Here is a 26,583-nt window from a genome sequence, read left to right as displayed (position 1 = left end):
ATTAGCTCTGGCTTCTTATTAACTCTTATATCTTAAATTAACCCATAATTCTTGTCTTTGTTAACCACATGGCTTGGTACCTTTTATCAGCAAGGTATTCTCATCTTGCTTCCTCTGTGTCTGGCTTCCTCTGTGAAGACTTCAGACTCAGCCTTTCCTCTTCCCAGAATTCTCCTTTTCTGGTTGCTCTGTCTATACTTCCTGCCTTGCTACTGGTCAGTCAGCGTTTTATGAAAGCAATACATCCAACAAATCTTTACAGGGTAGAAGACCATTGTCCCACAGCAAAAGGCTATTATAACCAGGGAAGAGGGAAGCTCAGTTAACAAAATTCTTTCACCACACTGGCCTGTGGCATGTCTATGGGGCTTTTCCTAATTGCTGGTTGATGTGGGAGGGCCCACTAGGCAGCTGGGTCTAGGCTGGAGAAGAAATGTAGCTGAACAGGAGCCTACAAGCACTTCTGTGGTGTGTGCTTCAATTTGACTCCAGGACTTTTCCTGTAGTCCTTGCATTGGCTTCTCTGCGACTAAATAAGGCCTTTCCTCCCCTAGCTGTTTTTGATTATGGTTTTATAGGAGACACAAACCACAACATCTGGGGTTAGGATGTCCTGACTTCTAGGTTAGTCAACATTTGGTAATTGTGCCCAGTTCCTCTGACTTCCCAGGCAATATCATCCTACAGGTGTGTAGTTCCCAACTTCATAAAAATGGGCATCCTTTCTAATACGGCACAGCAACGGCATCCTTGGCAGGACTGATTGAGGCTTAAGTGAGTGGACACGATATGAACTAAGAATACAGCCTGGCTCTAAGTGATCTAGCATACAGAACAGCTAAATAATTGCCTATATTTGATTTTAACCAAAAGGGGGGGGGGATGGTTGGTCAAGCTCTCTGCTAAGCTGTTTGACATTGGCTTTTACTGTTTCATTTTTTCCATTCTAGGGATCAAACCCCAGATCCCGTGCATACTAACCAAGCTCTATCACCAAGCTACACTCCCAGCTATACGACTCCTTAATTAGAATGACTGTTAGCGAGGGTCAGCCCTGAGAGTAAAACCCTTTCTATGAAACCCCAAGAAACATGCTGAATGCTGAAAACTTACAGTGGGAGAAGGTTCTGGCAAACTGTGAAAACCTCTTTGCTTCCAGTTCACTTCCAGCAACTTCATATGGATATGTCTCCCTTCAATGAAGGCTACGTAGTCCTTGAAGTTGTTACAAGGGCCAGCTATGACACTCATAAAGTTGAGATGGTAGCTTAAATATTCCAGAAGCGAGGGCTTCACTCTGTGAACATAAACGGAATTTAAAACTTGAGTACTCATCCATGTTCAATCCTCCAGCAGAATATGGCCATATACCTGAATGTTATTATCCACGGCAAAGTCTATCTCTCTTCTGTTCTCTATAAAATCCAGCTAAGAGAGACTTCTTTAAGACAGGAACCATGGACGAGATGGGTGAGTGAGATGGTCCTAGTTTCACGTCACCCTCTGTTGGTGAGGCCCATGACACTGAGGGAGGGATCTCGTTCAAAGGTTAGTCTAAGCCTGGGAGCCGCTCTTTCTCTTCCCCTCTATCTGCCTGCATCACAACATGAAGGTACAAACAAAGGCAGGGTGAGAATCTGGCCCAGCGTCAGCTGCTGAGATACTCTGGAGAGGGGAAATTCTCTCCTGACTGCCAACATAAATACAAAGTAAATAGTGGGTGGACCCGACCGGTTTCCACTTGGAAGCCACACAAAACCAACTGTGACATTCTGTTGTCTGCTTTGGTGTCTAGGTCCTGAAAAAGAGACCAGGGGAAAACCTGCAGTGCATGTCTCTGCTTAAAGCATCCAGGGCGCGCAGGATGCCTGCTCTAGCAGGGTGTTATTGTAGGTGAGTTCCAAAAACAGCATCACTCACAGGTTCCTCTGACTGTGCCATAAGCTGGTTGTAGCTACACAGGGCAGAGCAAGAGACCAGACTGTGAGAATCCTCCAGTGCTTCACAACTGTTTCCAAGTGTCAGTTCTTTCATAAAGGATCCCCTGGGACTCCTTTGGGATGCCAGCTGACCTTAGGGATGCCAGCTGCTTCTAGAACCCTCAAGTAGGAACACAACCCCCAGCCATGGCTGTTCTTTGTGAGCCACTCCAATGGTATTTTCATCCCTATGTCATTGTTTATCTCCTGATCCATTGGGGGAGCCCCCCCCCCGTTCTCTCTAACACCCCTTCCCTTTCCCTTGGCCATCCATACTGGCAAAAGAACACCTTCAGAATCCCTAACTCCTCTACCTGGATTCCCTCTGTCCTGCTTTCTATCTTTCCCTATGCTGGGAACTAATCATGCTACATGCAATGGTAATTACTATTTCTCAAAGGCCCCAGACACAAATCTAATAGAAATGATTCTTGGGTAGACACATACATCCTGAAAAGGGCGACTCTTACAGGACTGACAAAATCAGAGAGAAGCTTCATCTGCTCTTGACCTTTCCCCTACGGCAGACCCAAACACCCCCACACAAAGATCTATATGCAAGGTTAGCCATTGCTTAGTATTGTCCAAAGGCAAAGATTAGTAGACAGGCAAGGGCCCATTAACAGCATTCAACAGTAATATTACTCCCATATAATAGAATTAATATATGAGTACTCATTAAAATGAAGAAACTCTAGACCAGTCGTTCTCAACCTATGGGTTGCATATCAGATATTTACAGTGCAATTCATAACTTATTATAGATATGAAGTAGCCAGGAAATAATTTTATAGTTGGGGTCACCACAATATAAGGAACTGTATTAAAGGACTGCAGCATTAGGAAGCGGAGAACCACTGCTCTAGACACATCCAAAGGCCTTGAGAACGTACTGCTAACTGCTAACTTACTTCACAGCAAGTCGGTGTTGCTCGGCAGAAAGGTCTTCAGCTTTTCGGCCCAATCCTATGAAAGATAAATGAAATTCAGATTAGGGTGTCTTCCCAAACTCATTTGGAAAAAGCTGATTATTTTTGTCTCCTCCACTATAAAGAATCACTTTTTTTTTTTTGCATTTTTTCAAAAGCCCTGCAGGAGGAAGGCATTGGTTGAGCATGAACTTAACACGCACACAAGGCCCTGAATTCCACCCTTACGGCAGGATGTAAAGTTATCCTACATCAGTTACCCATGAGTTTGCCTGGGGAAGTCTCTATAGGTTTGTATGAACAAGGGAGCATTCAAGGTTACTTGTATTTGATCTGCCTGGAAGTCTGTTAACTCCAGAAAAGCCTGCCCATCACCTCCACATAGAGATTCCTTAGCACACAGCAGTATTCTAGAGCTCTAACAGTTTTAAGAGTGCTTCAGCTGCCTTGCGTGAGCTGAGCCAATTCAGATGTCTCTCTCATGATGCCAAGTGGGAAACGTGGTGCGGTGGCTAACGGTGACTGTCAACTCGACAGGACCTAGGATCACCTAGGAAACACACCTCTGGGCATGCCTGTGTTTCTAGCGGCAGTTACATGAGGTGGGAAAATCCACCTTAACCACAGGCAGCACCGCTTCAAGGTGGGTTTACTAAAGAGAGAAACGTAAGCAAGGCACCAACACACAGGCCTCTCTGCTTCTCAACTTCAGATGCCATGTGACAAGGTACTCATGCGCCTGCTGCCATGTCTTCCGACTATGATGAACTGTATTGTCGCTTTCTGACATCAAAGGCATTGTGACAAGAGCTCATGCACCTGTTGCCATGTCTTCCTGGCCATGATGGACTATACCTCCAACTGGGAGCTGGGTTTGGTCAGAGGATTTTGTCATAGCAACAGGAAAGCTTACTAATAGACCCGAGAATTGCGATAGCTCTAACAGGACACTGGGAGCACTGGGATGAGGCATAGTGGGGGAGGAAACAGAGACTTTCTCCTTCTAAACAGCAAAAGGAAGCTAATGCTGACTGCAGGGAAAACACAGAGAATCACCAGATTTTTGTCTTTTCTTCTTCTTCTTTGAACTCATCCACAGCAAACTTCCAACCACAAGTAATGCTTGCTTTCTGTAAAATGTGCATGCTGTCTTGGAGTCACAGAAACTAAAGCATTATCTTGTGGGTATGTTTTTAACCTCCTTTTTTTTTTTCTTTGTTCATTTGAAATAGGATCTCAACAGTTAGCACAGGCTGACCTTGAACTTGCAGCCCTCTTCTGTACACTATCCAAGTGCTGGGAGTACAAAAGTGAGCTGAGCCACATACTGGCTCTGAAGTATAACCAGCAACATAAGAACTCTAAATCTGCCTAGTAACCATGAAGGCAATTCCACAGCACATTTAAACTAGGTGTGGTGGCTCAGGCCTGTAATTATAGCATATAGAAGGCAGAGACGGGCAGATCGAGTTTCAGGCCAGGAAGGAGCTATAATAAGATCCTGTCAAGAGAAAATGCCTAAGAAAAGGCAGAGTGTTTCTGGAATTCCCTCATTCCTCCCACACACAAAGGGGAAAAAAAGAAAAGAAAAAAGTAAATAAACATTTCACTCTGTGTTAGGAATACTCCAGGAAATGTGGTAAAGGGAGCGTCCTTTAAATTGTAAATTTAGGTCCAAAGACTATTCTGAAGTAAAAAAATAAAAGAAAAGAAGAAGAAGCAGAAGCAGAAGCAGAAGCAGAAGAAGAAGAAGAAGAAGAAGAAGAAGAAGAAGAAGAAGAAGAAGAAGAAGAAGAAGAAGAAGCAGAAGAAGCAGTGTCGCAAAACAAAAACTGCCCAGCCCAGTATGGTTGCACCTGGGAGGAAACAGAAATCTTCCAAGTTCAAGACTAAACTGGGTTGCACAGTGAGGCCATGTCTACACACACATACGCACACACAGAGACAACAATACGACACCACTCTGTTTTAGCCAATCAAATCTCAACACACCCATAGCAATTTGCAGAACTGAACTCACTCTGACTGTTGGTTACTTGACTTCTGTTAGTCTATACTGGTAGACACACCCAACCTTTTGACATGGTGACACCAAGTTGTCATATATAACGTTGACACTCAAGAACAGAACAGCATAGCTAATCCCACCTACACCTCCCCCCCTTCCGAAATCTTACAATGTTTTAAGTAAGTTTATGATTTGGGTTAGAGCTTATTTGAAGCTATTCGGGGCTTCCTCAGGCCCATGGTTAAGATATTCCTGGCAGCTACTACACCAAGCAGGGTTTCCGTTTTCCTGAGACTTTCTGATTCTGACAATATAAGTTGCATTTTGGGATGTGTCTGAGTCCTGGGAAAATCAGGATGGTTGGTGACTCTACGGATGCCCCATTCTTGCTGCGGAATGACCCAGTTCTATGCAGAGTAGCTAAAGCCCCAAGTATGAATGAAATACACTGGGTCAAATGAAACATGGTCTGTTCCCACGCTTTAAGAAAAACAAGGACACTAGTTGTTGGAGAGAAATCTTCCCAACCTGGCTACTATAAAGACATGTCAACAGTTGAGATCGTTCTGAGAGCAACACAAACCCACAGGGCACCTGCCCATTGAACCCCTTAACCCTGTATTAAAATCATCCACCTGGCTGAAAGTCTTCCTCCCTTCCCTGAAACACCACTCTACTGATGGAAATCGTGTGCTCTCACCATTGTTAGGAAGAACCTAATAGAAAAAGTGTTCAGTTTTACATCGTGTGCTCTGACCACTGTTAGGAAGAACCTAATAGAAAAAAGTGTTCAGTTTTACATCGTGTGCTCTGACCACTGTTAGGAAGAACCTAATAGAAAAAAGTGTTCAGTTTTACATCGTGTGCTCTGACCACTGTTAGGAAGAACCTAATAGAAAAAAGTGTTCAGTTTTACACAAGCCAAAGACTCTTCCTTCTCTCGGCTTTTTATAGGTCAGGCTAATCTTATCAGACAATTTTTCCAAGCACATACCTCCCCCAGGGGGCTAAAAACCGTAGCATTAAAAACTGATTACCCAGCCAATGCTGTTACATTTTTTATTGCCCTCTAAGTTTTTCAGAGATGAAATCAAAGCAGAAAGGAAGCCGTTGTCTTAATAAATTTGGAAAAGGTCAGAGGACACCATGAATTAACTTTAAAATGTAAACAGAAACCTCACTGTTCTTGGAGCAAACACTTAAGTGAATGTGGACTGTGGATTCAATTTAAAAAAAAAATGGGGGGAGTGAAGGCTGGGAAAGCAGAAGGGTGTGACTACGGAGGCCTGGAAACTGTGAACAAGGGAGAACAAGGATTGCCAGCGCTCACGTAAATCTTGGACTGCGTGTGATGGACGCATGGGAGTACCGGACACCTGGATGGCTCTGAGAGCCAAAAGGAAGACTGTTTCTCACCATCGTGAATTTGGAAAGCCAAGGTTGTGATCTTCTGAGTGACAATCATCAGAGGCCTAGAAAGAGGACAGAAAGTGGAAACTGGTTCAAAAAAAAAGGGAAAGAAACTTCTATCTCTTTGCATGGTGGTTTTCCCCTTGCCGTTTACTAAATCCAATGCAGAAACAAAGACCCTAACATATTCCATTTTTATCCCCCTTGCAAGTTGCTTTACATATGTGGACAGCATAGTGCTCGCCAGGACAACCCAGGCCATCTCAGTTGGCAAAGGCAGTATCAACACCAGAGAACAGCCTACATGAGACCTTCACATGACCGGGTCAACAAACATTGCACATGAAAAGGCTTGAGGGAGGGTCAGCAGGATGGAATGTTCTTTGACTGGTTGCCAGCCTAGGAGTCAGCCCATATAGTTTAGGTGGCTGGTAGGCTAGACCAGTTCTGTTTGTATACGCGCATTCTGGGATGTTCAAATCATGACAAAATTACCCAGGGACACATTTTTCAAATCACGCTTGCAATGTTAACAGACACAGGGCTGTTCCTGGTATCTTCATCCATGTCTGCTGCAATCTGCTTTGCTCTGTTAAAGGCAAATCTGGCCTGCATGCATAGTAAGATATATTTGTAAAGAACAGCTGTGGAAAAACAAGCAATTTGTTAAAACACACACACACACACGCAACAGCAGTCTTAAATTAGTAAAGCCAGCCACTGCGGTGAGACCTTTCCTGGGGGACATGCGCAAACTCCTGTTTTTCCCAGATAGGGCACCAGTGAAATGCAAAAGAAATGAGTCCACTCCAGTCTAGCTTGGAGAACCCGAATTTAGCGCTGCTCACAGGTGCATAGGTGAAGAGTTACCGACAGGAACATGGGCACCTTCTGGGTGCCCTGTACTGAAGAGGACTCTGCCCCCACCTCCCCTTGTAAATCCTGATTGTTTTTATATCCTTGAGAAGGTGTGAGACCCCATGGACTTTAAGAGCCATCTTGTGAAGAACCTCACACACTTAGTGGGCTCACTAAGTGAGGGGCTCATGGGAATAATTGCAGCTTCTCTATTTTAAAAACAGCAATAGCCATGTCATGCTCAGATGACGGAGTCTCACAAGAGCCCCAAATCAAAACTTACCTACAAATGGCACTTAAGCCAAAAAAGCTAGGATAGCTGGATGAGGGTTAAGAATCGTCGTTTTAACTTTCAGCTATATATAGTACATGCCTGTAATCCTATCACTCAGGAAGCTAAGGCAGGAAGATCAGGAGTTGGGGGGCTAACCTGGGTTACTCAGAGAGACCCTGTCACAAAAAAAGAAATACATCAAATTTTTTGTGCTTCAAAGTGAAAAAAAAAATGAATGAAATATTTGTAAATAATATCTTTTATTACTTAATAACAGACAGTTCAATTTAAAGGCAGCCACAGAACCTCAACAAATAACTCTCGTGTGTGTCGGTGTGTCTGCGTGTGTGGTGGATGCATCTGTAAATGGATAGTAAGTACATGAAAAGATGGCTGTTAGGAATTAGCAGGCACAGAAATTCAAGTGGGAACCACAAAGAGGTACCATTTCCAAGCACCAGTACAGCTGTAATCAAAATGACAGGCAATGACAAGTGTTTGCATGGATCGAGAGAAATCAACACCCTTACACACTGCGAGTGAAAGCACGTGACAGTTAATTTTGATCATCAACTTCATTTGATTAAGAAACACATAGGAAATTAATGAAGCACACTTTGGCCGTGTCTGTGAGTGCACTTCAAAAGGTTTAACTGAAGAGAGAAGATTCGCCCGAAATGCAGAGAGCGCCGGAGCATGGGCGGTTCAACTGAAGAGAGAAGAGTCGCCCGAAATGCAGAGAGCGCAGCAGCATGGGCTAGAGCAGCAGACAGAATAAAAGGGGGAACAGAGCAGGAGAGACGGCTCACAAAAATAACGATGACTCTTTGAAATCCTCCTGTATCTCACATCGTGTTTGTGGAAGGCCAATAGCCAATAGGCAGGACGTAAAACAACATAATGTTGTGCTAGGGAAAATGGAGGTAGGTCTGCCTAGAAGCAGGGCGGGCATCTGTGCGCGGTCAGAAGAGGTGACAATACCTACAGCCAACCAGAAGGTAATCAGGTCAGCCACTCTAGGGCAGCAAGCCATGCCATGCTCTTTTATGTTGAAAAATAAATGAACAGCATGGTTTGGGTCCTCATCAAAAGGGCTACCTGAGAGTTTCTAGAAGACCAACTTGATCATATAGATCCGTGTGTCTTTGTCGCTCACCCTCTTGATGTACTTGATCATATAGATCCGTGTGTCTTTGTCGCTCACCCTCTTGATGTTCAACAAGACCTCTGACCCAGAAGATACAACAAAGGCTGAGAGCTATCTTTCTCAAAAGAGGTTCTCTATATATAGACACTGCATTCAAGGTGGTTTCTAAATATGGCCTTCAAAGCACCGTAGTTTTCTTTCCAGTGCCTTTCTGTCTTCCTTTGCTTTCTTCTGGAAGCCTGGAAATGCTCAGAGTCAGGCTTCCCATGCAAATCTCAGCATATATTTTTAAATGTGTGCCACTTTCTGTGTGCACATGCTATGTGCAAACCGTGTAAAGCTCTGCGCCCAACTTAGCGCACACATGCGGTAGGGTCTGAGCATACACATACCAATAAAGTGATAAAATATTATAGAATTAGCCTAGACCTACATCTCGGTAAAAATATATTTGTTTTCACTTACCAATGACTACACTAAGTGTACTCCATTGCCTAAACATTTAATAGTCTAATACGCACAAGCATCTCTGTCCTCCCTCTCTCCCTCGCTTCTCCCCTCTCTTTTTCTCTCTCAGTAGCAGGGATTCAAGCCAGGGTCTCCTGTATGCTAGGGAAGCACTCTATCTTTCTTCGGAGTTTCATTTAGGCGCTCAGGTTTGCTTTGAACTTACTACAAAGCCCAGGCAGGCCTTGAACCTATGACTCTCCTGCTTCAGTCTCCTGAGCAGCTGGCATCATAGGCCTATGCTGCTAAGCCTGGCTTAAATGTCTGTCACATTCAAGACCCCATCTGCCCCCATTAGTATCTTCCCTGTTTGGGAGGAGGAAAAATGTCTCACCTGAGTAATCTCCCAGACCTCTGTTTCCATTTAAGTATGGGCTTCTCAAGGAAGCTGACTACTGCAGGGTGTACTGCTGGAGCACTCAGCCAAGTCAATGAATACTAATTAGAACGCTCTACCACTGGAATAGGCAAACAGCACACTGTTGCCATGCCTTAGAGAAGATGTAGTTCAGGGGTGGGGGTGGGGTGAAGAAGAGACAGCTGTGGGTTAAATGTCATCTAGCAATATGTATACATATTAATCTTATACATTATCTGTTTTATAGTCTCAACAGGTGGTGTTTCTATTTGAAATATCTAAAGAAGTCCCTAACAACTTACACACATATGCACATGCACACACACACACACAAAACACCTCAGGGATGAAGAGATGGCTCAGCAGTGGGTAAAGCACTTTCTGGGTGAGCATGAAAACCAGAGTTTGGATCCCCAGCACCCACATAAATGCTAAGTGCACGTGGTGGCCTGCCTAAAATCCCAGGACTTGGGAGGCAGAATTGGAAGCCCTGGAGCAAGCCAGTCAGTCATGACAGTCAAATTGGTAAGCTTTTGGTTCACACAGAAGATCCTGCCTCAATATATAAGGTGGAAATGATCGAGACAGACACTCAGCCTCAACCTTTGACCTCAACATACAAGTACACAGCTGTATACATCCATCTTCATACACGTGTGTACCCACATCCATACACAGTCACACATGCATGTGTACTACACACGAGAAAGTAAGCAATTCATGTAAACGAGTTATGTGCTCCTAAAATGTCTAAAGCCCACACAGTAGAACCAGAACCTGTTCACCACAAGGAAACGTGGTCCTGAACCCTTAAGACTAGAATCTGCAAGAGTGACAGGATGGCACCAAACTGTCCCTCACAGAGCCACCCCACACCCACTACTCTTTAGCTACGACTGTTTCCAAATGTGAACTGAGATCTACCCAGTCTAAACAGAGGTTCTATCAGGTGATGAGACTTGGGAATTGAATCCTTAGAAGCTTCAACTTAAAAATGTAAGTCCCACATATACAGTATTTCAATCAAATAAAATAGTCTAAGGTACACTGTTGTCTTATCATTGGTATTCATGCTCATTGGTGCCCAAAATTCAAAGCTCAGCATACAGGATGTGGTGGCTAGCCTCTGGTGTGGCCATGAGGGCTTTTCTAGATGAGGCTAGCCTCTGGTGTGGCTGTGAGGGGTTTTCTAGATGAGGCTAGCCTCTGGTGTGGCCGTGAGGGGTTTTCTAGATGAGGCTGGCCTCTGGTGTGTCTGTGAGGGCTATCTGAACACACACTGTGAGCACAGACACAGTAGGAGGTTCACAGATGGTTCCCCCATGCAACTGCAGTCCTTCCGCAGCACAGCGAGGCTGCTGAACCTGAGCTGTGCTCTGATTTCTCCCCATCAGCCACATCCTTAGATTCGCACACCTTCATCGATGTCCTGCTGTGCCCTTGGACCTGAGAAGCCTCTGAAATCAAGGGGAGGGGGCCATCTTCCCTTTCTGACATTGTTTTTTTTGCCCTGATTAAAACAAAAAGCAAGTAAAACCATACTTTGTCTTCTTGAACTTGAGATGATTAATCTAATCTGGATAAAGAAATATGAGTGAAAAATAGAAATAGAAGCACAGAAATGAAGTAAGACAAAACAAGCAGGTGAATATAAGTTTGAGACGTAAGAATGATACAGTGACAATTTCCAACCACCACACCACACACACACACACACACACACACACACACACCACTTTTTTCAAAGCGTTAAGCTCTATTGTTGGCACTGACCAAGAACATAGTCACCACTTCCCATTTCAACAGGGCACAGGACAAAGGGACATGGCATAACTTTTGTCTGCAGAATTAAACTCTAAGTGACTCTTCTAAAGACTGAAAACCTAGCCAGAGCCGGAAGGGGGAAAATGTGACCCAAAAAAAAAAAAAAAAAGCCAACCTTGAAATCTCTTTGCATATGTATTCTCTTTCCAAATCACAGAACGCGATTATATGGACATTGACTGGGCTGAAGGTCAGATGGGGTGGCCAGATGTCATAAAGCAACAGAGGAAAACACTACCTGGGGACAACAGGGCAAATGGCCACCACCAGGAGAGGGACCACAATCATAGTTCTATTGTGCACCCCTAAGATATAGCAAGGAACACAAATGGTGGCTGGTCCAAATGCCAACTATGAATCTCCATGATCCTGCACTATGCGTTCAAATATATTAAATAACATTCCAGGAGTATTCATGACACTATTCATAAAACAAATATAAAGTCACCAACAATGGCCCCTCTGGGAGAAGCTGTCCTATGTTTTCATTATGTCTTCCTACTCCTCTATAGATACCCACATTCAGAGAAAGAAATGGAAGCTTGGCACAGATTCATCTCCTATGCTTAGAAAACATTTTCCTCTTCCTCTCTGTCTTTTTTCTTTCTTTGAGATAGGGTCTCAGTGTGCAGCTCACTCTGGCCTCCACCTCAGAACAATCCTCCTCCCTTAACCTCCCAAGAACTGGATTACAGATGTGAGCCATTACACCTGGCGTAAAAACCTCATTCTCAGTGGCAGCATTAATCTAGCCATTTGATTTAATTGTCCACATTTTTTAGACCATTTAGGATTCTTCCAGTTTTTCACTATTAATGAAAATAGCTTTAAAAATCCCCATGAATATATTTTATTTCCTCACAGTGATTCACCTAACAATTTAGCCTATTATAACATATGAACTTGAAAACATTCTTTCTTGAGATGTGTGGGAAAACTGCCTTCCAGGAGGGTAATATGTATTTATACTCCCACCGGCAGCGTGTGCGAGTTCTTGTTCCATGTTTTCAAAAACACTTGGTGGCCTGAATTGCCAACACGAGGGAGAAATCATCTGCCTGGATCTGGCCTGGACTGGAAAAGAAGAAGTCAGAGTTCTGGCTGCCACCCTCGGAAAACATAACTTCATTTGTACCCTTCTGTGAGTGAAGAAAATAAAAAACCAATTCACCACACACACACAGACACACAGACACAGACACACACAGACACACACACACACACACACAATCGGCATTACTACAATTGCTGAGCTCCACCAGGAAGAGGGGTGCATATTCTAATGCAGTGGTTCTCAACCTTCCTAATGCTGCGACCCTTTAATACAGTTCCTCATGTTGTGGTAACCCCCAACCATACAGTTATTTCATTGCTACTACATAACTGTAATTTTGCTACTGTTGTGAATCATACTGTAAACATCTGATATGCAGGATATCTGATATGCAACCGCAAAGGGATTGCAACCCACAAAATGCCTTCTGTAACCCACATTCAGAGAGAAAACATGAAGACAGCCACAGCTATTAATACATGTATCGATTTAAATTGCATTTGTAGCACTGGCAAAAGTGTATCTTGTGCGTTTCCCTTACTGCGCCAGCCCACGGAAACTTGATTACTTTTTTTTTTTTAGTTTTTTTTTTTTACTTGATTACTTTTGAGTGATAAATTTTCAAGTCCTGGAACAACCTAAAGTTCAAGTGTGCATGTTTTCCCAAATTAAAGAGATCCTCATATGTTCAGACACAAATGCTAATCACCCCAAGCCCACTAAACTCCTGTCTGTGCTCTTACACTAAAGGTGCAATGAAGAGTGTTAAGCACTAAGATTTGCCCATGTCCTCAAAGTTTAGACCCTCCCACGTCAGGGTGATTTGTGATACCAAATGCCACTTTGAAACAACACTTTACTTCTTGACAAAATCCTCAACAGCGCCTTTCGGTGGATAGAAAGAGCTAAGTGAAGTCAATTCCGTTCTGAAAGAAAGCTTGTGGCTGCTGCATGCTTATAGAAAGAAGGGCCAGTAAAATGGTTCAGCCAATAAAGGTGACTGCCACCAAGGCTGATGACCTGAGTTCAATCCTCAGGACTCATGTGGTGGAAGAAGAGAACTGACTCACACAAATTATCCTCTGACCTCCAACCTGGGTGTCGTGCCACGTACACACATACAGATTGAATAAAATAAAATATTTTTAATATTTAAAAAGCAATAATAATAATTTTTAAAGAATCAGCGTTGGTGAAGATCCCCCTGTAACTGTTGTCAGCCTGTGATTGAAGCCCCTTGCCAATTTTAGGGTGGGGATACCACTCCATTTATAATGACTAACATTGGCCAGGAAGATGGGTTTATGTCTGTCATTTTTGTTTTAAAATAACAATACACATATTGGATAGCATGGCCACTCAGCTATCAGAAAACTAAGTCACATACAACTTTCAAGTGGCAGGCTCGCCTTCTTTAAATCTGCTCCCTAAGCACGTCCATGCGAGCTGAATACTCCGCAGTACCACTGCGGGTAACCTCCAGAGACTTCTTACAGAAAATTAAAAAAAAAAAAAAGCCACGAAATAAACACCACTTGAGGGAATTCACCCAATTCAGAGAGTGAGGAAGATCGGAGCTGGTTTGCACCTTCCCCGTCAGCAAACACAGCATCAGCTGTGCAAGCACGTGACTGCTTTCCCCAAATGCCTTGACCTTTCCGTTCTGGAAACTTTCCGTGATTTTGACCTTGCTAAAAATAATGCAAAAGATGCCAGGTGCATGATACATACCCATAAACCCAGCATACGTCTGAGAGGCTGAACTGAGAGTTGAAGCCCAGCTTATGCTATAGAGAAGAGGCCAGTCTAGAATACATGAGCAAGATGGTCTGGGGTAAGGGTGGGGGGTGGGAGAAAGAAAAGAAGAAAAGGAAAGAGAAAAGGAGAAAGCTCATGGTGCTGATGAAGCAAATGGAGGAGGAGGCATGACAAGACTAAGACATGAATGAGAGATGTGTCTTGAGCCATCCAAAGACAGAGAATCAAAGTGTATGAGCTGCTTGAAGCTGCTATGACAAACTGCTTCATGCTGGATGGCTTCAAACAAAACTTGAGTAATCTTTTTTAAACCCACGGTCCCAGACAACAGAAGACCAAGGCTAATCACATGCACATACATGGTGGTGGTTCCTTCTGGAGGCTCAGAGGGCAATCTGCCCCACACTTCTTCCTGGCTTCTGCTAGTTGACAACATGGCTGGACTCCAGCGGCAACCCTAAGCCCTACCCCCATCTTCTGCACACAGTCATCTTACTTCTAGGTGTGGCTTGAGTCTATCTATCCAGACCTTTACACGAAGACCTGTCAGACTGCATCGGAAGCTCGCAATTTAAGCCAAGGTCACCTCAACTTAACTGATTGCATCTGGAAAGATGCAGTTTAGAAATGAGGGCACAGCTTGGGGCTGGGTGGACACAAGTTTGGGAAGGACAGCTAACCTTGGACATGACCCTGGGCTACACGATAGCTTTCTATGTGATCGAGACATACTAGTGCACATCCATTCCGCAGCTGTGCGTACGTCTGTCAATTTCTTCCTGCTATATACATGGCTCTCAGTCTGTCTGAATAATGGATGCAAGAACCTTTGATACAGGAGCAAGGCCTCTGCTTGGAGTGTAGGTCCTCCCCCCCCCCTACAATGACCCCCTTGCATAAATGACCTGATCTCTAGGGTCATTTCCTCTATTTCCTCTAGCATGAAATCAGGGAGGAAACACGAAACAAGACAAAAGGTGCCTGAAAGCAATCTAGGCAAAGAATCCTTGATATCTGCAGTGTTCTTTAATGTTCCCAGCAGCCTCATCCACATTTAATTCAACAGTGATTATCTTTATATACTAAACTTCCTTCAGGGGCTTCCCAAAGACCCCAAGCTGGTTTTGGACAAACTACTATTTCTCATATATATATTCTTATTTATTTATAAATACACATACACACCTATGCCCACACATTAATAGATAAATGTATATATAATCAGCTTCTTTAGAAGCTGAGATGATTAACTTTATGTGCCTACTTGATTGGGTTAACAGACGCCCAGACAACTTTTTCTTTTTGGATATGTGCATGAGGGTGTTGAGAATCAGGGGCATAAGTGAAGAATTCCTGTCCTCATGGATAGAGGTATTGTACAGTCAGTCTTCTAGTTCTGTGCTGGAACACCCATCTTCTCCCTTCAGGCATCTGAATTCCAGACTCTGACTTTGTTAGGGTTTCTATTGCTGCAACAAAACACCATGACCAAACACAAGTTGGGGAGGAAAGGGTTTATTTGGCTTATACTTCCATATCTGCTCATCATCAAGTCAGGACAGGAACTCAAACAGACAAGGAACCGGGAGATAGGAGCTGTTGCAGATTCAGGGTGGATCCTAGCCCATCAGTTCTTTCCCCAGAAATACCCTCACAGACAAGTCGAGAAGTGTACCTCATCAATCTCCTAGGTGATTCTAAATCTAGTCAGGTTGACAATGGCTCTTGACCATCACCATGACTGATTAGATCAAGGGCATCACCACTTTCCTTATGGCTATGTACAGCACAAGCACCATTGATTTCAGACATTTCGGCCAGTCCCAGCTCTTAACCTTATTTGTCATCAATGAAATAACCCTCTTTTTAATTAATCTTGTTAACCACCTCACAGTTGGTGGCATATCTACTCATTATGAGTCATATGGATTTATGTATTTCTCCCTTAGGGAAAGGTCTATTTACCAAAGATTTACTGAATGGGAAACAATCTAGCTAGAGGAGAGAAGTCAGGTTCTGCTGATCCATGCTGCTTGTCGGGGACAGAGCCTAGTTCCTGGGGAATTCCTATCAGATGACATTAGTCACCAGGAACAACACTACCTTCATTCCACAAGGGTCATAAGAGGCTGTGCTTGAACTAATATGAACATATATAGAAAGGTGTGTGTGTGTGTGTGTGTGTGTGTGTGTGTGTGTGTGGAGAGAGAAAGAGAAAGAGGTATGTGTGTATATATAGAGGTATGTAGTATGTGTGTATGTATATAGATAGAATAGACAGATGATAGATAGATAGATAGATAGATAGATAGATAGATAGATAGATAGATAGATAGATAGATAGATAGATATACATAGAGAGGTGTGTGTGTATGTGTGTATGTAGAGAATGAGAAAGACGTGTGTGTGTGTGTGTGTGTGTGTGTGTGTGTGTGTGTGCGCGCGCACGCGAGAGCGCAGGTTCACATGCACTGTGGAGGTCCGAGAACCACCATGGGTGTTGTTCCTCAGTTGTTATTCTTGTTATTTGAGACAGGGTCTCTCATGGCCTGGAACTGTCCAAGCAGGCTACGCTGACTGGCCAGTGAGCCCAGGAATCCACCTGTCTCTGTTTCTCCACACTGGAATCACATGTATGTGCCACCATACTTGGTTTTTTATGTGAGTTCTGAGGCTCAAAGTCAGTTCCTCATGCTTACAGGCAACTGCTTTATTTACTTTACTGACTGTTCTGTCTCCCCAGTGCCGTGATGTAGAATTAGCATGGACTGTACCAGAGGGCCAATGTGGAGAGGGGTGACCCACCAAATCACTGATTGGTACCAGCTCTACCAGGGACTTCCCTTGTAGTTGACAGAAGTCAAGAGGACCTGGAAGTGGAATCATGGGTTTCATACAGCCAAAGGATGCTAAAAAGGTTCAGGGTACCACCTGTTTATCAGCAACAACATATTATTAACTAGTAAGAGATGAAATGCAGGGGGCTAGGGAGATGACTCAGTGGTTAAAATGCTTCCTGCTCTTCCAGAGGACCCAAGATCAGTTTCTCTGGGGAACATCTATCTCTAATTTCAGCTCTGGATCCAATGTCCTCTTTTGACTTCTACCAGTATGGCATTCAAGTTCATAAACATACACAGACAAATAGACACACATACACACATATATTTAAAGATCCCTTAAAGAGATGAAATACATAAAGGAAGTGTGCTAGGAAGTCTTATGTAAATTTGAGACAAGCTAAAGTCATCTGAGAGGAGGGAACATTGATTAAGAGAATATCTCCATAATACCCAGCTGGAGGGCATTTTCTTAATTATTGATTGATGTTGGAGAGTCTGGTCCCTTATGGGTGGTACCACTCCTGGGCTGGTAATCCTGGGTTCTATAAAAAAGCAGGCCGAGCAAGCCATGTTGAACAAGCCAGTAAGCAGCACCCCTCTATGGCTTTAGCATCAGTTCCTGCCTCCAGGTTCCTGCCCTGCTTGAATTCCTGTCCCGACTTCTTTTGAGGATGAACTGTGATTTGGTAGTGTACACTGAATAAACCCTCTTCTTCCCAATCTACCTTTTGGTCACGGTGTTTTATCACAGCAATGAAAACCTTAACTACGACAGGAAACTGAGTAAATACTTTAGGTTTTGTGGGCCCTATGTATAACTACGCTACCCTGTCATTGTAGGACAAAAGCGGCTGCAGACAAGCAATAAGCACACACCCAACAGGGTTCAAATAAGACTAAAGAAAATGGGAGAGGACGAGGTTCCTCTGACCTCCTCACAATGGAGAGAGATAGCAGTTGTACAGAACAGGTAAATTTTTAACCTCATTCTCATTGGCACAGTATCTCACAGTGATTTAGCCAGTCATGATAATACTTAACCTGTACTTGGTGTTCACAGACCCTGAGAGACTTAGTCATCGGTCAGTCATGTCCCTCTCCAACTAAAATACTCACCCAGAAAAATCTGTAGTGAGGATTCCATAGTGGAAGATGTATATCCGGCTGATGTGGCATATCGTAAGGTATCCCATGGCTACAAAAAAGGAATACCTGAAACACAAAACACAGGGGACCCGATTCACGTGTGTGACAGTTAGGTGCCCAGTCGATGTTCTCTTAGTCCTCTCTCTCACCCTCTGCAAGTGACTGGTCACAAAGACTTGAATGTCCCAGATACATCCTAGTCTATCCCATCTCCCTTTCTGCTCCTCTGGGTCCTTCATCCTTTCCTCCCCTGACTACAGCTTTGGTAGCAAAAGATTTCAACTGGAACAGCTTTACAAACTGCAAACCCCTGCGTTCTTCCTCTGGCTCTTCCGGTTTAATTGGCACCAGGTACACGTGGGCATGTTCTTGGTCTCCTTCTCAGCGCAAACCATTCCGTTTATATGGTGAGCGCCACTAAACACATCTCTCTATCATATGCTCATGACTCCCTACTCACATCTCAGACATCTATTACCAATTATTCCTGAGCAACTCCCCTGTGTTTGTCAGAGATACAGCACAGGTGATATGACAGATGAACTAGCGATACACCCTGTGGCACGCACACTGAGAGACATTTACATATATGTATTCTTACCAACTTGCAATTTTAAATACATATGATAATAGGTACAATGGAAAGAATGCCCCCAAATGTGTATGTCAAAAACCCTAACCTCTATTGTGATGGTATCAGGTGCTGAGGCTTTTGGGAGATGATTACATCATAAGGACAGAGCCCTAGTGATTGGGATCAGCACCTTTATAAAAGGAATGCTTCTGTGCCCACTGTGGTGGCACATAACTATAATCCCAGCGCACAAGGGGTTCAGGCAGGAGGATTAGAAGTTCAAAGGCATCCTCAGGTACATAGGAAATTTGAGGCAAATCTGGAAAAGCCAGAGGGCTATCCAGAGAGCTTTCTCATAAAGGACTATAAGAAGTCAGATGCTCACCAGAAGCCCCTAGAATCTGGCTTTTTGTCCTCCAGAGATATGACAGACTAATTTCTGTCTTTTTTAAGTCATCTAGCTATCCTAGATAGAGTACTTTGTTGCCAGCCTAAGCAGACTAAGACACTCTGATGAGGTACTGTCTCCCTTTCTTGGCTGTACGTTCCATGGAAGCACCAATGTCCCTTAGTGCTTGTTAGCCAAATCCACCTACTCTGGTTCAATGAATGCACTATCAAGTCAAATTAGAACCCCTGAACACAGCGAGCAAGGGGCATCCCACTCTGAGCTCTCCTCCACTGCTGTAGGCTCATCATCAGCTGTGGTCCATGTCCACTTGATCCTCAATGACATTGGCCTGCCCATGGCACACAACTGCATCATCTCCAGCTGTGGTCCATGTCCATTTGATTCTCGGTTACACTGGCCTTCCCATGGTCCACAACCGCATCTTGTTTTCAGATCAGATGCCTTTCTATATGACCCTCCTATTGCCTGCCACTCCTTCCTCCATCCTACAGCTCATCTGGAAACTGCCCAGTTCTCAGGCAAGGCTCAGCTCCAATGCTCCCTCTCCACTATCACTTGCTCAGACATCCTCCCTGCTTGATCTTGGTCATTGACCTGGCCGGATTTAAAACTTCTGAGAAAATAAACATTTGAATATATCTGTGAGGGTATTTCCAGGGAAAGATTAGCCCTCAGTGTGGATGGCAATTCCAACAGGTACACAGATACAAAGGCTAAGGAGAAAGCAGCATGTGTACGCCTACTTTTGTTCTTTCTTTTCTTTATAGATTTGCTAATCTCATTTTATATGTATGAATGTTTTGTCTACATTCACCAAGTGAATGCACCAAGTGTGCACAGTCACCACAGAGGCCAAAAGAGGGCATCAGATTCTCTAAAACTGACATTACAGACAGGTGTGAGCCACCACGTGAGTGTTGGGCATTGAACCTAGGTCCTCTGGAAAAGCAGCCAGTGCTCTTAACTGCTGAGCCATCTCTCCAGTCCTAGCTACTTATTTCTGAGCATGGACAGCTATCATGAGACGGCAGCTTCTCCAGCCTTCCATTGGGCTCAGTACCCAAGGAGCTTCGGTGACAGATTATGACGTCTGAGATGTCTAAATTCCTGGACTAAGTAATTACAAGGTTCTCTGCCTTCCCAGCAGATAGCCACTGTTGTGCTACTCAGCCACTATCATTTAAGTCAATCTAATAAAGCCCCTTTATTACATGTGTATGTCTGTCTGTCTTCCTCCCCTTCTCCCCAGTGTGTGTGTGTGTGTGTGTGTGTGTGTGTGTGTGTGTGTGTGTGTGTGTGTGTGTGTGTGTGTGTTTATGCAGGGTCTCACCATGTAACTTTGTAACTGTGGCTGGCCTAGATCTCACTCTATGTAGACTAGGTTCATCTGGAACTCAAAGATCTACTTGCCTCTGTTTCTGCCTTCCAAGTGCTAGGATTAAAGGCATACACCATCATGTCTGGATATATACGCATATTCTATTGATCTTGCTTCTCTAGAGCATCCTATCTATTACACCACCTTTGTTTCCCAAGCCCAGCATAAAACACTGCTCAGCTGCTTGTATTCTTCTAGTATAGAACACTAATAAATTAAAATTATCCACATGGACATCTGCTTCCCCAACTCTCTGGAACCCTGAGCATCCCAGCCCTTAGCCTGACACATGGATACACAGATCCGGGGTAGGGAGGGCATCGTGACTATTAGAAGAAATGGAGATACTTAACATTTTAAATGTCTCAGGAAACCAACAGGTAGAGACATAAATCCGAAAGCTGTAACTTCTAACGTAGGTCATAAACTAGGGGAGATGAATATTCTGAAATTAAATTGTACCGAAACTCACATGTTCACATTAAAATAACTCATGAAATCCAGGTCAGTCCAGGGAGTCATAAAGTAAGGACAATAACCAGAGAGCGAGCACAGAGAGTTCAGTAAAGCATTGCATGGCATTAGCTTCTCTTTCATCTTAGGTACAGAGGACTGTATTACAGCTGAGGGGCAGTGGGCGGGCATTTGCCCACTGTGCACAAAGACCAGAGCTGCTACTCAGTGTCACCAAGAAGAAAGGAAAATGATGAGAGTTAAGTGGGCTTAACCAAAAAGTTCAAAGTCTGAAATGTTCTAAAATGAAAAATATCCACAATTAAAAAAAAAAAAAAGAACGAGCATCATGTCAGCCCTCAAAAAGATTCAGATGGCAAAACATTTCCAATCTTAAGGCTTCAGATTCAATAATTCATGCCACTGTGGTCTATGCTTATATTCCAAAATCATAAAGCCTTCAAACCTGGAAACACTTCTTTCCAAAGTATTTTCAATAAAGAATAGTCAGCCTACGTCATACAAAAAGACTTCCCTTACCTCGGCTCCATTCTCAATCCCTTCTAACCATGACGAGTTGACAAAGCCAAAGGCCAAGAACACATGCCTTGAGAAGCAAGAAGGCAGAGGAGGGGGAGGACGCCTTGCTGCTTCTGGTTTCCATTCCCTTTCTCCAAACAGCTCATGAGCTCAAGGCAGAAGTACAAAGCAGATCCAACCGACAATAGATTCTGCCAGAACCAGGTCCACTGTAGTTGCACCTATTTCTTGCCTGGCTTATAAGACAAACAGACTCAATCCAGTGGTTGTCATTAAACCACAGCTGTCAATGACAGGGATAAGTACTGAATCATAATACAACAGGGCATTCTTGCACCTAAATTCCCGTGTGGTGCAGAAAGCATATTTTGTGAACATAAAATAATAGGAGTTCAAAATCTGTGGAATGAGATATTGGCAGGGTGACTATTTGTGGAAAAAGGAGTGTGGCAGAGATTGGGACAGGACAGTTAGTAATGTTCTCTTATTGACCTGGCTGGGTATGATGTTCTCTTTATAAAAAAAAAAAATCACTTACTTACATAAGCATTCATTACCTCGACTAAAAAGACAAAATCAAATCTATCTATATCCTATCGCACTTGTTTTAGAAAGACTGCTAGCAATGATGAAGTCAAATACCAACCGATATATTAATCATTTATGTATTGAGAATAATGGAATACATTGAAAAGAGCTTAGTCTAGGATATAGCACAAAGTAAGGTCTCCAAAAATCAACCAACTACATCACCAGTCGTTACACAAGGCCTCCATCCTGGAAGAGATGAAGCAGAATCTGCTTCAGCTGGTCTCAGCACAGCAAGCTGATGTCTGTGCTTCCTGCCTAATACTGCGACTTGGGATGGAAACAGACGTGGTACCCTAAGAACTCTCTAAGAAAACATCCTGAGGAACAGCTAGGCCAGAAATGAGTTCCTTGTGGACAGCAGACAATGCTCACTACCTCTCTGAATCTCTTCCGAGTCATAAGAGGGACTCCCAACACTAGACCTGAAAAGGAGGACAATTTAGATGGAATCATGAAATCGTAGTCTTCAGAATCTGCAGTCATCGGAAGCGGGAAGATGGCTCAGAGGGTAAGGATGGCATGAGGACTCAAGTTCCAAATCCCAGCACCCATGTAAAAAGCTGGTCATGGTTGTTCTTGCCTGTAACCCTCAGAGATGGGGGCGCGGGCGGTAGGAGAGACAGACAGATCCTAGAAACTTTCTGGACAGCCAGTCTAGACAAAAGTAGTGAACTCCCGGTTTCATTGAGAGACAGTGTCTCAAGCCAGTGAGGTGTCCAGCAACAGAAAAGGACATCAGGACATCTGACACTCTACGCTGGTCTCTGGATGCATGCAAGCACATCTGTGCATGTACCATACATATACACCTACCCACACACATGGGGGGATTCATTCTGAAATAATCACATAACTTTTTTTCTAATTAAAAAGGAAAAAAAAGAACTGTCATTCACATTATAACAAACACCACACTTCATGGGAGTTGGAGAAAGCTAACCACAGAGAGGCTAACCCACCTGTCCGGATTTCACATCTCCTAGCCTGTTTCTCTGAAACAGCTGAGAGCAAAAACAACTTTGGGACATGGTTTAAGTGACATGGAGCTCTTCCTTTGGGAACTGGACCACTCCCTACTTCTGCAAACTGGCAACCATTCAAGCAAACAGAAAGAGGAAGAACAAGTTTGGGAATCTTCCATTTTCATTCTCATAGCAGAGGCTTCTGCTACCAACCACAAAATTGCTATGGTGAAAATCATTGTGTGCTGTGAACCATTCAGCTCCACCCAGGCTGGAATGTCCCAATCCCACACTCTAATTCCCAGACTCTAGGGCGGAACCTGGAGACCTAGGCCTACCGTGGAACAAGGGCTCATGTAAGTATTCGACCCTCTAAAAACCAGAAGGCACCCCATCAGCGTCTGTCAGTATGAGAAAGAGCTGACAGATTACAATAGGCAACTGGTAAAGTCCCATCCCAGTTCAAGATGCTAATTGCATTACTGATAGGAGGTCCTCAATGGACTGATGCTGGCATGTCAACAACACACACAGGGAAGGCTGTGTGCTCAGAAATAGCTGACTAACACAGAGTAGAATCCATGGGGGTTTTAGTTTCTTGCTTATTTGATTTCTGTGTCATGTTTTGTTTGTTTGTTTGTTTGTTTAAGAGAAAGAATGTGAAGTAAAGAGAGTGGGAACAGGGACCTGGGAGGAGCTGGGGTCCTCTGGAAGAGCAGCAATATTCTTAGCGAGTGATCCTTCTTTTCAGTCCCCAAAATCATTGTTTAATAAAAGAAAATTATTAATAAAATTTTAAATAGTTTTTAATAAGATACAAGGAAAGGGGAGGCAAGATACTGATACATATACATATCATATATGTAAATGTAACTTTCTAGTGCCCACGAAAGGCAGAAATCAACACTGTGTTTTCAGACAGACCACAGGAAAGACAGACACACATTATAAAACACACTCCACCAGTCTATCTGCTGATCATGTGATCACACAGACTTCAAGGAAGAATTAAACTACTTCTGTGCCTTGAAAGCAAACATCATGGCGCAATTTACCTCTCCCTCATTGAACAGTTCTCTAGTACACTACACGTTTGCATATTCAAAGTGTACAATTAATGAGTCTTGATTTATACAAACACTTGAAACACTGTACCGAATCTGAGAACGGACTTCACCTCACCCCTACACATTTACACACACTTCTGAAAAGCGTGACCCTTGCCCCATCTCTTGGCACCACTCCACACCACAGATTAGCTTGAGTTTCCTAAAACCAGGCGGCTTCCCTCATTCTGAGATTTATTCTGAGATGCAAACACGTCATTCTGTCTCTCGAGGGTTTCTTCCTTTCCACAGCTGCATCACGCACCAATGCGGTGAATGCCTAAGTTATGCCCAGCTTGAGGCTGCCCGACAAGTGGATAAACCTTCTTTCAACTGCATCCCTTTTTACATCCAGTCTTTTCTGAAGATTCCCATCCTCCCTGTTCTCTCACATCCTGGAGACGCTCAGATGCATCACGCATGGGGAATAAGCAAAACACATTTCCCCTAGAAGGTCACAGAATTCCTCCCAGCCCACTGCTCAATCTCAGGATCTTACCTGTGGATATTGGATGCACTTGTGGTGACCATGACTCCATAACTCATCAACACCAACACAAAGAGATGCACAGCATACCTTTAAGATACAAGAAAAGGGGAAGCAAGATACTGAGAACAGTTTATACCGACCTACCTACTGGATACCCCACCCCTAACCACTCCAAAGAGCAACTCATGCGAAGACATAAGTCCAAGTGTTGTTCTATAGAATCAAAACACTGTATCTCAAAAGGCACTAGGAAACCTGGACACAGCTTGCAGTTGCAGTTGTAGGAATGTCCAGAATCAGTAAGTTAGTAGGTCTTTTTTTTTAATACAGTGGTTTTTATTTTTATTTTTTTAAGATTTATTTATTTATTTATTATGTACACAACATTCTGCCTCAATGTATGCCTGCACGCCAGAGGAGGGTGCCAGATGTCAGTACAGATGGTTGTGAGCCACCATGTGGTTGCTGGGAATTGAACTCAGGACCTCTGGAAGAGCAGCAAGTGCTCTTAACCACTGAGCCATCTCTCCAGCCCCCTACAGTGGTTTTTAATACAGAGGTTGACTCAAAAGATCCATCATTCCCCAATGGTTTGTGGCAGGATTCGCGCAGTATCCCTGTTCCTTCACCAAACTCACAAATTTCCTTTAAGAGACATTGCTAGAAATATTCGTCTCTAAGAAGTGTCACTCCCTAGGTATTTGCCATCTTTGGGTGTTAGGAGGTGTCTACACTAAGATTAACCCTCCATCTGTTAGAAAATGACTCATGTCCCTAATCCCTGCACTGAAGCCTTTGGACTAACACCAAGTCTCTAAACAGCAAGACAAGAAACACAGCAGCATCTGTAAAGACTAGGGAGGGGTCCCCCAATCTTAGGAAGAACTAACCCTTATAGCATTCCATCTACATGACTCAAGGAGGTCTTAGAGGTATAATCAAAAGAAAAAAAAAGACAGCACCGACTTTCAATGGTTAGCCTCTTTGTTGGATCCAGTCTATGATGCAAATGAAGGTTCCCATGACGTCCCCATTAGTTTATAATAACGCATCTACAACAGCCACCATCTCGCCAATCTTTTTACTACAGGAGGTATTTTAGAATGCCATATATTTCTTACCATGAATATCATCACAAAACATCCAAGTGACAAATGAAACTTTAGAATTTATGAGGTTCATACTCACCAGCCAAAGCAAAACACAACAAAATAAATGCCCAAAATGGTGGCCAATGCATGACGGACCTCAGGGCTGGCTTTACCAGGATGTAAGTAGATTCTAAACCAGAAAGCAGCAGACAAGGCGAAGAGCTGGCAAGCCACAAAGTTAACCTGTGGAGACAGATAGCAAAGACCCTTTCAGTGCTTTGCCTATGGATAAATTTGTTTTTGGTTTTTCAGGTGTCTATTCCAAGATGCCTCTGAAACAAGTAATTGTAATTCCCCCGCCCCCCCCCCCCCCCCCCCAGAGCTGAGTGTTTGGAGAAGGAAGGAATGAGACATGGAAGAAGAATGTTGCCTGCACATGATGCAATAAATCCAGGGCTGGGGAGATGGCTTGGAGGTTAATACTTCTTCAGTTCCCAGAACACATACAGGAGATCTTTGCCATCCAAAACTCCATTTCCAAGGGATCTTCTGGCCTTCTTGGGTACCATATATGTATGTGGTGTACAGACATATATGCAGGCAAAAGACTCATACACAAAAATAAAGAAGTGATAAACCCAAGAGTCTCTTCTTCAGCCCCTTCAAACATACAAATGCTCTCCTTCCCAAGAAAGGAAATTTTAGTGTCTAAGTTAGCTCAACTTTCTAATGCTGCGACCCTTTAATACAGTCCTCACGCTGTGGTGATCCCCAACCATAAAATTCTTTTCATAGGCCGGGTGATGGTGGTGCACGCCTTTAATCCCAGCACTCAGGAGGCAGAGGCAGGCGGATCTCTGTGAGTTCGAGACCAGCCTGGTCTACAGAGCT

General features: G+C 43.6%; 1 protein-coding gene across 1 annotated transcript in view; it reads right to left on the bottom strand.

The window, feature by feature from the left end:
* The window catches only part of Mboat1 (membrane bound O-acyltransferase domain containing 1), a 100,180-nt gene that overhangs the window by 19,522 nt on the left and 54,075 nt on the right, over nucleotides 1-26,583 (bottom strand). The window contains exons 2-7 of the mRNA XM_005354998.2: nucleotides 25,790-25,935; nucleotides 24,611-24,688; nucleotides 18,066-18,161; nucleotides 6,333-6,388; nucleotides 2,891-2,945; nucleotides 1,114-1,297 (exon numbers count right to left, since the gene is read on the bottom strand). Of these exons, the coding sequence (XP_005355055.1) occupies nucleotides 1,114-1,297; nucleotides 2,891-2,945; nucleotides 6,333-6,388; nucleotides 18,066-18,161; nucleotides 24,611-24,688; nucleotides 25,790-25,935 (615 nt within the window). The remainder of the gene's footprint in view (nucleotides 1-1,113; nucleotides 1,298-2,890; nucleotides 2,946-6,332; nucleotides 6,389-18,065; nucleotides 18,162-24,610; nucleotides 24,689-25,789; nucleotides 25,936-26,583) is intronic.

Source organism: Microtus ochrogaster, chromosome 16 (genome assembly GCF_000317375.1).
Source record: "Microtus ochrogaster isolate Prairie Vole_2 chromosome 16, MicOch1.0, whole genome shotgun sequence".
Lineage (NCBI taxonomy): Eukaryota > Metazoa > Chordata > Mammalia > Rodentia > Cricetidae > Microtus > Microtus ochrogaster.
Note: the sequence above shows the minus strand (reverse complement) of the source record. Positions and strands in the feature narration are given on the sequence as shown.